The sequence below is a fragment of the Numenius arquata genome, chromosome 6 (assembly GCF_964106895.1).
Source record: "Numenius arquata chromosome 6, bNumArq3.hap1.1, whole genome shotgun sequence".
Taxonomy (NCBI): domain Eukaryota; kingdom Metazoa; phylum Chordata; class Aves; order Charadriiformes; family Scolopacidae; genus Numenius; species Numenius arquata.
In genome coordinates this window covers 63,938,132-63,952,692 of record NC_133581.1, presented here as the reverse complement: position 1 = coordinate 63,952,692, position 14,561 = coordinate 63,938,132, and the positions used below count along the sequence as shown (strand labels likewise).

At 40.5% G+C, this 14,561-nt stretch overlaps 1 protein-coding gene across 3 annotated transcripts in view; it reads left to right on the top strand.

The window, feature by feature from the left end:
* Window positions 1–10,890, top strand: part of FOXN3 (forkhead box N3) — a 127,564-nt gene extending 116,674 nt beyond the window's left edge. For 2 of the 3 annotated variants that reach the window (XM_074148806.1, XM_074148808.1), the window contains one exon: window positions 8,726–10,888. In XM_074148806.1, the coding sequence (XP_074004907.1) occupies window positions 8,726–9,275 (550 nt within the window). In that variant the 3' untranslated portion in view covers window positions 9,276–10,888. Of the gene's footprint in view, window positions 1–8,725 lie in introns of all 3 variants that reach the window. The other variant, XM_074148807.1, reaches the window with a different exon arrangement.
* Window positions 10,891–14,561: the final 3,671 nt, after the last annotated feature.

The following is a 14,561-nucleotide window of genomic DNA, read 5'->3' as shown; positions in this document are numbered from 1 at the left end:
AGACCCCTTGACGTAGTCAGGGTGGATTCAAGGAGGAGATGGAACTGTTTTTCCTTCCAGGCCACTTGAAAACTTTCTTCTGTGTAGACATCCTCAAATTGCTATGCTGTAAGGCTATATATAGTTACATTTTATGCGTTTTCTGAGGACTACTCATGTTTTTTCACAGCATGTATAACATGTTCTATACCAGCTACCTGCTAATGCATATTTGAGAAATTAGGGATTTTACCCCTCCCTTGCTTATGTTCTTTTTGCTCTGTCTCAGAGAAAAACATTTATAATTAGTTAATGCAGACATTTCTAATTCTTTTTGTTCTCTTCTCCAGCCTCAGGCAGTATTAGAAATAGCTTGCTATGAATATATTCCTGGTCTGCATGATGTCTGCTCATATTTAAGGGCTCCTGCAATATCCCCTCTTCTAATCCTTGAAAAGGGGGCGGACGGGGAGAAGAGGCTTTGAAAGCTTCTGAGAAGTTAAAGGACTCTCTGCAATAGAGCAAGTTCAGCAGGCAGTTTTGTTTTATTTCTCTGGGGGGTTTCAGAACTTCTTTAGGAAAAAGGTCAGTCTGGATGCACGATGCCTCTCAGAACATCATCTGGTCCTTTCAAAACTGAATACTTCTGTTATCAGTTACTGTAAAAATGACACCCTGTTTCTTGGTGCTTACCCCTCTTCTCAGATACATGGGGCTGAATAGGACCTGTCGTGTTGAGCTTTCATGGCATCTCATGAGAGTAACTTCTGCTTTTCGTGTGCAGCAGGAGGAATCTACCACAGCATCCAGGCGGCCGCCTGCTCTTGCAGTTAAGAGCAGGAGCACTGCTCACATGGACCGTAGAGGGACACGCTCCGGTCAGGCTGGCAGTGGGTGGTTTTAGACGTGTTTAGGTGCAGGAAGGTTTGATTCCCCCTTCCAGCTTTCACCAGGAGGGAGGTCTGCTGGGCAGCCACGGGAGGGGATGCTGTCTCCTCTTACAGTTATCTGCAGAAATGGTGTGCCTCTGCCAATATATTGAGAAGCCAGACAACTTCTTTCCAAGAAGTTTTTACTCGAATGTTTATTTTCTTCAGAAGAGTTCTTTTGGCACCTGAATGAAAGGCCTAAAACCACCTTAAAAAGGTGGGTTTCATCATTCTCATATAGGGGACCTCTAGTGTTTTCTTGGTAGTCAATCCTTGCATAATAAATTAAACCTCTTAACTGGTTACTATATGTAGGAGCTATGGGTTCTTCTGTAAGGTGCTGGTCTTCTGTTGGGACTTCTTGCTGTCTGAGCTGTTTATTTCATTTTGTGTTTATTTCCTCAATATCTTAATGCTCTTTGGTTTTGTTGCCCCCCCAAACTGCACGCGAATAACCTGCAGCGTGTTATCCTGTGGCACAGACTGCCCTTAGTGTCAAAACAGAGTAACAGAAAGTTTGGTCTTAGGTTAAATTTGCAGTTGTAATTAGGTGTTTTGACTAATCTGTTACTCAGGAAGGAGGCCAAAACCATAGCGTTGGACTAAGATGTTGAAACCTGTGATTTCTGATGTGTTAGCTCTCATTAGTTGGAAAGTTTATGGTGCTGTTCTTTTTCAACAGTGTGACTGAATGTATCAGCGTATTTTTTTTCCGCACAAGGTATTGATGTGTTGCTGTTCCCATGTAATTACATGTAATTACTTTATTTTTTTATATATGTACAATAAAGTATGATTGAATTAAGTAGTTTGGATTAAAAAACCCTACTGAAAAGTATTTAACAAACACTACAAATCCACCACTTTCCATGAATAAAGAATAGCAATTGAGGAGAGCATCATTATGTTGTAGTGCATTTGGCTTAAATTGCACAAATAGACCTTTCGTTCCAAACTAATCTACAAATGGAAAAGGCATCCCACACTATTTTTACTTTGAAAACCATCCTCTGGTGTTAAATCTCCACAGCAGAGCATAATTGGATGTGTTTTGACAGTAGCTTTTTATTTACTTTATTCACACCACTTTCAGCTTGTTTACCATCCATATTTTCCATGTTGTGGCTGACAAGTCTAAGACCCACCCGAAGACAGCAGGGGAAAATAACGCTTCAAAGCTGCACAGCGTGGAGCATGTCTCTAACATGAGATCCATCATACATATTTTTGGCAGACCACATTCCGTTACAGTTCCCTGAGAGACTCTAAAAGCAATCGCAGTGATAGTCTGGATATGTAGAAAAGAAAATAGCGACTTACAAAGGTATTAAATGAAAGGAAGCAAAGCCAGCAGTGCCTTACACGCAGCAAGGAGTTGGGTGTGCTTTGAAGGTGAGCTCTTGCTCTTCTACGTGCATCCATTGGAAAACACCTTTCAAATGTTTACTAAGGAGGACTTCTGTGTCCACTTTAGTAGGCGTAGTGTCTGTGAAAGTGGCCAGTGCATCTGCCAACGTGCATCTTGGCAAGGTGCGAGAAGCTGTATCGTATATAATCACCTTCCACGTGGGTAAGGTGTTACCAGTTACACCAGCACCTTTGGAAGAGCACCAGCTTGGAAGCTGGTATAATATTAGAGCTCTTTGAACTGCGATTTCAGCACATTCAGCAGACATCCTCTACCATGCTGTCTGTAATTTTCTTGGGTTATCGGTAGTGCATGAGAGGTGTGTGTCTGTGTCCCCGTCCTGCTGCAGTGCAGTAGACCTGAGCCTGAGCCTCGTCTGCCTGATGTGGGCAAATCCACTGAGGTGAGGCTGATGGAATTTAACTCCACAGAGAATCTCGCCAGCTGCGTGGTTTACACCTTGTAATTTGGTCCAGGTTATTCTGCAGCGTTTCACAAAATCTCGTTGGTAATTTTTATCTATTGGGCCTTTTTTTCTTTTCCTCTGCCCCAAACGTTCACTGCAACAGAGGCCACTGAAGTGTTCAGATGGGGTCCCAGGGAAACCATGGTTTATGAAGCTCTGGTCTTCAGTGCATTTTATTCTGTGTAGGCCAAGATTCCCCCAGATTTTTTTGCCAGATTAAGGTGCTGTTAGTCCTGGCCAACAGGGCTTAATGGCCTGTTGAGTGGTCTGTTCTGGTGGGAAGGCCGGCCGAGACACCATCCCACAACACTGGCCAGTAAAGAAAAAGAGGGAAGAAAAGCTCACAGTCATCTTGGTGGGAAACCTGAAGGAGCAGGTAAAATCTGTAGGATTAGGGAGGAACTAAGCAGGGCCAGTCCCAGTAAAGATGCTTTGGCTGGATTTGCCATTCTCTTTGTTTGTCCAGGCGTCAGAAATGTCAGGATGGAGGATAGCATAGAGTTCGTTGCATAACTGCCTTTTTTAGCTCGTATTTCCCCAGAATGAATCCAAGCCATTGTTTCAGGCTAGTTGAAAATTTAGGCAAAACTTCCTTATGCCACTTATGCCTAGGTAATAGGTTAAATTAGTTTTGGTAGTGTTTGTTAGAAATACTTTGTTTTCATTAATTATTGAGGGTTAAAAATAAAAATTAATGGGAAATTACTTAGGTTTTTTCCCTTTTTTTTTTTCCCAATTCTCCTTTCTCACCAAAAATTTGAAGTTTTTTAAGGAATTTCACAATTATCTGTAAATTGCAAACAAACACAAGCTTCCTAGGGAATTTCCCTAAGTAAAAAAATTTTCCATTCAAGTTTGCAAGACAAAATGTTCCCTCGGGAAAACAAGTGCGTCCGCACTGGCACAGCCTGCTGCTCTTCCTTTACTTTGAAAAAAAAAAAGATCAAAAAAACCAACCAAACCCCAAGAAAACACCTCAAAATGCAACACTAACAAAACTTACCTGCTTTGTCATGAGTAGATTTTAAAATATCTGTTATTCTTCTGCTATTAATGCCACGGTTCCTTGTGCAGCTCCTGATCGTTGGGGTGTGACGAGAATGAGTTTTGTGCCTAACTTTATTCAAAGATTGTTATTTATGATTATTTTCACTTTGAATTTATAGGGCAATTACTAGATTCTTCCTCAAGCCTAGCTTTCATTATGGTGACTTTATTTCTCACGCTGGCTTTATTTTTGGTTATTTTTTCCTCCCTTGAAGCAGCCATTCAAGCACTGATTAAATAAACCAAACATAAGTAACCTGTGCTGTATAGATGTCAAAGCATAAGTAAAATTATATACTTACAGTATATGCGAGTGATTATTTTTGCTTAGGTAAAGGAACTGGTAGGCATTTCCTTTTATACGTTCTTAAAGTTATTCTTAATTGTCTTGCTTATTCCTGGCTTGATTAGCTTAACAAACCCCAACTTGTCCTTGTTGCGTTGCATTCCCCTTCCCACCTGCAACAGGAGGGATGAGTTATTCTTGGGAGCTGAAGGAATCCTTTAGTAACTGAAGGACAAAAATACTGGCTGACTTGATTATTCTTTTTTTGCAAAATGCAGAGGGCTGCATTTGTCTTAACTTCAGATCTGCTGTTGATACTGACAAAGTACTTCTGCTGCTGGTGGTTCATGACTCACATTTACTGTGGTCCTTTGCATACAATTATGCTGTGAAGTACCTTTGTAAGAGCTTCTATCAATACTATGATCGACTTGTTGCTGTTGACTTTTAACTCAATAACCCCTGACAGAATCTCATCATACAGCAAGTGAGCACCACCTACTTTTCATATGCTTGCTCATCCTCCTGTCTCCTGGCATGTAGCAGATTTAAGTAACAGTTCAGCTACCTGTAGCTAAAAGTTCCGAGTGTCCTGAATTTCCATTTGAAATTATGGTACCTGGACAGTGAAAAGAGTGTTATTTTTTTTTTTAGCTAATGTGGAACCTGTCAAAATCCACAACTCCAACTGACCTGTACTGCTTTCTTTGTATCTTTTAACTGGGTGTTTCCAATTACATACCAAACCTGTCACCTGTGGGTATACAGTATCTGTCATCCAGAAGGATCAGAGATAGATAAGGTGATAGTTAAACACCACATAGGTTTGCTTTGTTCATCAAAGGAAAATATCTGTCTCTGGTGTGGAATACAGTAAGTATTTTTCAGCAAAACTTTTTGCCATTTTGCAAACAGACTCTGATTACCTATCTTCTTTTAAAGCTGGTAGAGAATCTTAAGGAAGATGTATCTGTCTTTGGTAAAATGACAGATTTATTTTCATCTCATCCTGAGGAAGACCTCTTTGCAAGGCAGAGGTACTAGCACTGTGCAAAGGACGTTATTTCCTTACTGACTTGAGATGCGGCTGCTGTGAGTCCCACCTGGCTCCTGATGACATGAGTAGCAGAACTCCTGTCCATTAACAGCGAGATTGGAGCTGGGCTTTCAGAAGTCCAAACTTACCTCTGTGGTGCTTGGGGCCTGTGTCATTGTGCTACAGTCAAACTGAAATATTTTAAGAAGAGTCTGTGCGTGGTACTTTTATCCATATAACTACGGTTAAGATCTCAAACAAATCAAATAGTCCATGTCAGTAGGATGAAAAGCTGTAGAGGCTGTCCCATGGACCTTCCCGAAAGGGCAAGCCACTGCTTTAAAACGTGTGAAAATACATCAGGTTCTGGAAATTTTGAAATAAAGTTCTGAACAAAAAATGGGGAAAAAAATAAGGTATTACTTGAAATAAATTTCCCCTCACTGTTACAGTAAGCACAGTATTCTTAAATACCTTTTCTTCCTCTCTGTAATTTAAAATAATGCAAACATCGGAGCAAGCGCTTGATTTAAAAATCTGTTAATTGTTTCAATAACAAAGTTAGAGCTACAGCCAGGACCGTGAGTAAAAATACTCAGCTGGCCAAAATCTGGCCCAGGGGAGTTCTGTTCACTGGTGATCTAGATGGAACTAAGTATATCATAGATCCATTTCTTAGTGAGGATGTGACTGTGAGCAATATAAAGCTTTAGAATGTCTCAGAAGGGCATACGGAATACGAGTGGTTTAGATATTAGTTTATTCAACTCTTACTAATCTACTAATATCAATTATAAGTAATTTTTCATATCCTATGTTTGAGCTATTGCGTATCAAGATACAAATCAGATTAATTTACTTTCAGGGTACGTGACTTTTGATCTTGTGAAACACTCTGCCTGTATAACTCATTTTCATTTCTGCGGATATCTTTTGCTAATTCTCTCCTTGACCTGCTTTCTCTTCCTTTTTTTATTTCCCCAAGCAGAACTGGTTGGAAATCTTTCAAAATGTAAGTGAAATCCAAAGATTTTTCTGAGATGCAAATGCTATCCATTTCCTGACCAGTTCCACCATAGATGCTTTTCTTCTGAAGTGTATTGGTATTTCCTTTCCTCCCATTTTTTTTTTAAGTGATTTCTTTTTTTCACCTTTCTGTGGCCTTCTTTTTTCCTTTGTCATCATCCCTATTTGCAGTCACTCCCTGTGGGATGCTAACCCCATAGTAGTACACCTTCCCCCAGGACATCACTTCAGTAATCCCCGGGCCTCTCATTCTATTTCTATGCTTTTTTGAAAGGATTGGGATCTGGAGAAAGTCCCATGGGCAGAGCTTTTGAATCCAAATTATAGCCCCTTTATGCAAAAGCAAACACTAGAGATTAAAGTGCAGGGGGGAATCAGGGATGTCTTTTTGGCATGTGGTTGCTCTGCTCCATGGAACTGTAGCTTTCCTTTTATTGATAGTCTCTCAGTACAAACTAACACATAGGAGTAGATCTAATAAGATGAAAATGGGCATCTTGATTTAAATTCCATCTGTTAGAAGCCTTGTTCACTAATAACTAGTCAGTAGGAATCCCGTTTGAGTTCCTACCTATTCTGTCCTGTGTTTGTTTCCCTGGAGCAAGAATTCAGTGCTATTTTTTAATGGAAAATTAGTAGCATGTGATTTCTATTGAGCCGCATTGCTCTGACTATTGGCTGCTTAGTAAAATCAAGTAACTTTAATTTTATGCTAATTTATGCTAATTTTTAACATCTTTAAATGTAAATTCACCCTAAAAATGAAGAATCTGTCGCTTAAAATGCATCACATGCTTCCTTATAATGACTGATCTTAAGGAGTTAGTTACAAATTCACCTTACAACTAGTGTAGTATGGGTGATTTCTTCTTTTAAGCATTTGGCATCCTCTGATGACAACCCCTGCAGTGGGAAACCATCACAGAGTAAATGCAGCTGGCTTGCTGCACAACCATGAATGACATTGCATTTAGTTATTAATAATTGAAGGAGCTTTGTGTATTCCTTCTGGGTTCTGTATATAATTTATGGATCATAAAGCTACTCGAAAATCTAGGGGAAAATAATTTTGTTGAGCAAAAGAGGTTGGCAAGAGGCTTTCTTTGCTAATAACTGGGCCTTCTATTATATACATTTCTTTGAAAATACAGTAAATAAGAACATGAATGACTGATTAATTTGCTACCATCTAGTATTGTCCTGTCACTGGTTCACAAAAGCCTGTTTCTCACTTCAGCAAGCTCTACAGACAAGAGCATTAGATCAATGGGAACTGCAGAATTATGTACCACTCTTGTATTTTCCACCTTTCAGCCTTACCTTTCAGAAATGGATAATACTCTGCTGTTTCTTCTGTAAAGAAACCAGATGTGAGGTCCATTCCCTGAAACCTAAAGCACTTTCCCGTTTTTTTAAGTAGAAGAGCAGGAAGAGCTGCTGTGCCATTCCTCTTAAGAAATACCTATCTTTGGGGTGTGCGTTTAAGAAAAGGTTTTAATCCACCACTGCCATGAGTGTGCAAAAGCACTGTAGTGATAGCATGAAGCTGGCAAGAGGAGATTTTTAAAGCAGTTTATCATGTGATAGTTGAAACGGTCTTGCTTGTTTTGTTATTTTTTAAATGATAGAGGGGTTCAAGGCTGATGAACTGGCGGGCGGCAACAATGATGCTTTTACTCAATGATGGGCATCCTCCTCTCCTTTTTTTCAGTGGGAATTAAGCGCTGCACAGGGCCAGTCCCTGCTTTAACAGACTTGCAGGCATCGCATTCTGTATTGTGAAGTCAGTGGCAAAGCTCTGATATTTTCCAGTGCAGAGGAGGACACTCTTTTAGTTTTTAAATATATCATGTTGCAGTAGTTCCCACAGCACCGTGTGCCATAAAAGCAAAGGGGAACATGACAACTTCTAGAGCAAAACCAGATTGCTTTTTTTCTACTGTTTGTTTTTAAACAAGTAGCTTGAGAGTATATTGCTTTTAAGATTAATCATAAACTGATCACAGTCAGAAATGTGACTGGACTGCTACCTGGGTGCCATACTTAGTTGCTCCCTCTGTGGGAAAGAGTCCTAGCTGGAAACGAGTCTTTGAGAGGAGAAAAAACCAGTACCCCAGAAAGCTAGCGTCTCTTCCCCACATTTTCGGTAGTATCATTTTATATGAAAGGAAGAGAGGATATTTATGCAACTCATCAGAGTTTCTTTAATAGCCAGTCGGTAAAATAATGGGGATTTTTTCTTTTTAATTTTTTTTTTTTTTTTTTAAAGTGTAAACTATTAGTTGAAACATAAATCAGGACTGTTGGGACATCACTGATTTCTGACCATCCCCTACTCGCTCCTGCCTCTTGTGCTGTTACCTGTCTTTTGGCTTGTTTTACGTGTGGAGCCATTTGAGCCAGGCTTTGAAACGGGCCTGCGTGGACATTACTTTGATAGTCATAATTTTAGATTGTCTGTCAGTTGGCTTTACTTTCTCATGGCTTGCGCTGAAGCAGGGTCACACACCTCCGTGGCTTCTAAGACCGCTGTGATTTGTTCTTGCAGGAATGGAATAACAAACTGCCGGATGCGGACAGAAAGCGAACAGTCCTGTGGCTCTCCAGTTGTCAGCGGTGACCCAAAGGAGGATCACAACTACAGCAGTGCCAAATCTTCCAACCACAGGAGCACATCGCCTGCTAGTGACTCCGTTTCCTCTTCCTCTGCTGACGACCAGTATGAATTTGCAACTAAAGGTAGCCAAGACAGCAGCGAAGGAAGTGAAGTTAGCTTCCAGAGCCACGAGAGCCATAGCGAAACAGAAGAGGAGGACAAAAAGCAAAATCGGAAGGAGACCAAGGATTCTTTAGCTGACAGTGGGTATGCGTCCCAGCACAAGAAAAGGCAACATTTAATGAAGGCGAAAAAAGTACCAAGTGACACACTGCCTCTTAAAAAGAGACGTACAGAAAAGCCCCCTGAGAGTGATGATGAGGAGATGAAAGAAGCAGCAGGATCGCTCCTGCATTTAGCAGGAATTCGATCCTGTTTGAACAACATCACCAATCGGACGGCAAAGGGGCAGAAAGAGCAAAAGGAAACCACAAAAAATTAGAACAAATCAATGATTTGTTTGAACTTACAAAGTTTTGTTTCAGCACGTCAGGTGAATTCTAATGATTTGTGGCAATATCAGCAATTTTTTCCTTTTTTGTTTTTCTTTCTATTTGTTTTTGTTTCGTTTCTTTCTTTTTTTTTTTTTTTTGACCCTTAAGATTTTTATTTTTAAAGGAGATTGAAGCCATAGAACTCATACTGACACTCAGCTAAGTTACAAAAGCTTTTCATTACCTGAAGACAAAAAGTTGACAAACAAAACAAAACAAAAGAGCCAAAATCGCCATTGCTTTCTCCGGCCTGTCAAAAACGCATGGTTGAATACACAGTGACATCAACATTAATGTGATGGGAGTAAAATTGTGCATAATTTAGTAATCATTCAGGCCTGGCCCTTAAGAATCTTTTTTTTTTTTTTTAATGGCCTTAACGATTGGGTTAAAAGTGAATGTGAATAAAGAGATTTGGGGGGAAGAGGAGGCACGTACTTCTCAGCACCAAACCAAGAACCATCTAGTGGCACTTGGATACGCTGTGCCATACGAGGCTTTGGACAGCCACTGGTGGCAACTGCGCAAACCGTAACGCACTTTTTTAGTGCTTCGCGTACTACATGTGGCTTATAATGTGAAGACTGATAACTTTTAAGTTTGGGGAAATTTGAACTGTGTATGCAATGGGTTTCAGTGAAATAAGGAGAAGAAATGGGAGGGAGGTGCACTGTTAGTAGCATCGTTAATCATTGAATTCTGTCTTCTATATTAAATTTAAAGAATGTTCAAAAAGCCATAAGCCCGAAGATTGGCACTGCGTGCAAAAAATAATAGTAATAGGGAAAAACAAGCTATGTCTTCTAAACTGCCTGAGTGAAAAGCAATCAAATCTAAGCAATTACACTAGATATTAAGGAAGGAAGTACATCAGAATCGTTTTCTGTGGATCAAATCCTTGATCTAACTGGGGAAACAAAGCTACAAAACCTGCCACTAGTAGTATTCCGTATTTAAAAATAAAAGGAAAGCATATTAGTGAACAGTAAAATTCAGAAGTTCAACAAAAGAGCTCCTACGCTGCCCTCGGAAAGGAGTGTGCAGTTACCGTCAGTCAGGATTCATCTGTGCAAAAATGGCAACAGATTGCCAGATTCAACCAGCGTAGCCAGCAGAAGAAATTTGATCCGCGTTGCATGGATTCCTTTGGGGAGGGGGGGATACAAAAAGCAAACAAATCTTTTTTTATTCAAAGATGACAAAGTTCTTGTAAGGTAAATAATGTATTTAGCATGAAGCATGAATTATTTTCATATAAATATAGAAAATAGAGAAAAAGGCTATGCCTCTAATTTTTAAGCCCTTAGGCTTAGAGTTTGTTTTTTTGGGTTTTATTTTTTTTTGTTTGTTTTGTTTTTGTTTTGGTTCTTTTTTGTTGTTGTTGGGGTTTTTTTGAAGCAGGTGTTTAAGGTTTAACCTTCTTCAGGGACAAACACTGACTGTTGGGGAACTTACTCTGCAATATTAAAAAAAATAAAATCTTCATGCTCTGGTAGGGCTTGGATGGTTGAATTATACTGCCTTGTCTGCACATTCAGCCCCCCTCTCCCTACTTCTGTTTAAAATAAGAAAAAAAAAAAAAAAAAAAAAAAGAAAAAAAGTAAAAGTGTGTCCTTTCTTCGTCTGTACATGTGTAACATGACGCAATAATCTGAGGGCAAATTTAGTAGTGAGTGTGTATGACAGAATCAAGAGAATAATGGGAGGTTAATTGAGGAAAACTCTTTGATTTGATTCAGGAATAAGTATATGAGAAAATAGCTTTGCTAATTTGCCATGAGAAAATGAAGTTAGTGAAGAGCCTTACTGAGGTGTCCAGAGAAAAACCAGTGTTACAGAGAGTGTGATTCAGGTATAGTGCTACTCTCCTGGCCATGATGACTATTAGACTGGAGATCCCTACAGCAGAGGGAAGCTGTGAAATAAGTAAGACAGTCTCTCTCACCTGGATTTGTGAATTTGGCATGAAAAATTCTACTCTTAGAATATCGTAGAGGCAAAGAGGAAAATCCCAGGTACCAATGACTTAACAGAATGTAATGGTTGTTTTTTTTTTTCAAAAAGAAAATAGGTTTATATTTATCCCTAACAACTGTATGAGGCAGCAGTTTCACCAAGACCGATCTAGTTTATGAAGAGCGAGTTAGAGAGGGGTTTGACTTTCCCACTCAGTGGAGTGAACTAAAGACGGCATTGCGAGATGCGGGTGGTGTGTGTTCGTTTAGGAAGCTGAAGGACTGAAGGGCAGGGCTGGTCCGGACCTGTTCCTGTGCTCCGTGGAAAGAACAGGGACACGCTGGGGACAGCGCAGCCAAACGCTGCCTCTCCTCCCATCTCGCCCAGCGTGTCCTGGTAGCCAGGAGCTGCCACCCAGCTGTGCAGATAAGGAAGGAGGAAGCCAAGGCCAGTGCAAGGAACCCCTCCGTTTGCTGGGGCCGATGCACGCAGGGTTGATTCCCAGCCTTAGTTAAGTCAGGAGTGGATGGATAATAATTTTTGTTGGCTGCCTGCAGCCCTTAGGATAAAGTTGGGGAAAACAGGAAGGCCCAGCCCCTTGGCCAGGTAGCACAGAGATGAAAGAGCCATAGCTTTTCCCTTGTGTGCTTGGACTGGGATAATCGGCCTTGTCCCAGATCCGTGCTCCCTGCAGCCAGTCTGCAGGCAGTGAACCACACAACCCTTGCACAAGAAAACTTGGTCCTTTGTCTTTTTACAGCCTTTGGAAAGAGTAATCTGAAATATAAAATGCTAGAGCATCAGTTTGCTGCCACCTTTGCTCGTTAATGCGTAGTGGTACCAGCTTGAGAGGGCTTCAGTATTTATCAAAAAGCAACACTGAAAAGTCAAATTTAGTGGCAGAAAAATGCAACTCAAGCTGTGGCTCAGCCATCTCTGTCCTCCAGAGAAAGTGATGTGGTTGTGTGCCGGTGACCAGATTCTGTCCACAGTCACGACACTAATGCCAGAGCAGCTTCACTGATTGCAGCGTGTCAGTGCAAATGAGATCAGTATCTGCTGATCCACAAGTACCATTCATTAATGTGGACTCTTGGTGGCTAAATATATAATTACCACTAGTATTATTCACCTTAGAAAACAGTCATTTTGCATAAGTATCTGATTAGGCAAGTTATCTTTATAGAGAGATATATATATATATAATCTAAGACTTCAACAACTCCTTTATATACTTGCTGGTAAACCTAAAATGTTGGTAAGCATCTATTTTCATGTAAAATTTGTTGCTCCTGGTCTGATCTGCTCAGGAGGTATTATTCAGTAGGAGTTTACAAAGTTATGTTCAGGAACCAGCAGTTTGGCTGAGGGCTAATGCCATCAACAGATTATTTCTGGAGTTTAAAAACAACTTGTCCTTACTGACTCTTACTCTGACTATTGATGAAAATAATTTGGAATTGTATTAAATATTTAGGAGTCACCTTTTGATATATTTTTGTGCCTGGCTGACAATGGCAGCTTTGTCAGAACTGGTTCTGCTCCATCAGAAAAGTTCACTTATTTTTTAATAAGAATTGAGACAGATTCGTTTTCCAAAAGAAGTATGATGTCAGCTTTTCAATCCAGTTGTCTCTACTTTGACTGAATCATGCCAAAACAGAGTGGTAATTGCACTGTATTATGAACTCTCTCACTTGGCAGACGTGAGGTGGTTTGGTTTTACTTGTTTGCTTCCCTTACTAAGCCATTTTTTGGAGTGAGAAGTCGTCAACTCTCTAACTTTTCCATTTTCCTCACTCTATCAGTATTGCCAAATTAGCGTTTCTCCAAGACAGGTGGGGGCTCAGGTGGTGAATCCCAGTAGGTCAGCAAGCATGCGGTGGCCAGTTTCACGTAGGCGGGAGTTGTAAGGGTCACTCGGACTTTGGGTTCCTTTGGAATATGCCTTTTGCAGCAAGAAGCTCTTTGCAGGCCAGAGCTAATGCCACAAGCAGATTTCACCGGCGTCGCAGGGAGGTGAAACCTGCTGGTCGTGCTTGCCTTCTGCAAGCAATTGGATGTCCTCCTGCACTTTGATGCAGATTTTTTTTGCCTGCATTTAAAAATTCAAGCGCAGGTCTTGAACAGCTTTAATGTATCACCCCATAGCTGTTGCTGAAAGCAGCCTGATTCTGATCTTCTCCTGGCAAAACCAGCAGTAGTTCTACCCAGATCACAGGGTTTTTACAGCTGAAAAGCCTGATGTGGGAGCGAGGAGGTGGGCCAGGTAGGACTTCAGAGCTGTCCTGTGACTGTGTTCTCTTCTCACTGGCAATTCAGTTGAGATCCATGTTCTGGCTCCTCTCTTACCTTAACGGGAGAAGGGAATCCCGAAGGAGGTGCTTCGGCTCCCAGTGTTTGACTGAATTACTGTCTGCCTTTGGAAAAGATGCAGAGGAACTCTGGGGGCTGCATTCTTCACTGGAGTGAGGTAGAGTTACATCAACGCCTTTAGCAGAGAACAAAATCCTGAACCGTACACCAAATGGCACCAGGGATAAAATGACAAAAACACTTTATCCCATTTTCTCAGCAGCCATGATTGATTGATTTTCACCGAGATTTCGGCTCCCAAATCATCTAACGATGTAGATAGGCACAATCTGAAGTTTTCTACAACCTGAAGGTGTCTTATCTCCTTTGCAGTCAGTGGAGCTATAGGCACTTAAACGCTCCTGGAAATCTTTACCATTTCACTATTACTACCATTTTAACTTGAATCTGGCCCTCGGCATTTTTGAAAACAGGATCAGAATAAAACTATCGAGAGAACACATCCAATTTCCGATGCAATGTAGTTTTACTTCACTTCATGGAGAATGCAAACCCGGCTCCTTCAGGTGTGTCAGTACTGCCTGAACAAGCTCATTGGCATATTTTATAGGAAATATTTTGAAACGTTTTCTTGACTTTGCCACCAAAAGAGCATTTGAACCATACATCCTCCTGATTGTAACAGAATATCAGTGTTGACCGTCTGACTAGTTAAGTTTTAGTAGTGTTCTTCACAGCCCTCCAGTAATATATCAAACACTGTTATGCACATAATGCAGCACTGTGATCTAATTTAAATAATACTTTTTTATTATTTATACTACTCTATGTAATATACATCAACACTTTGCTATATAACCTAAGTGATAACCCTCTTCTTAGTTATCTGCCAAACTTTGAATTTCTGTTTGGTTTATATTGCAGTTAGCACAGTTACCAAGTTGTAATGATGTCTCTTTTCC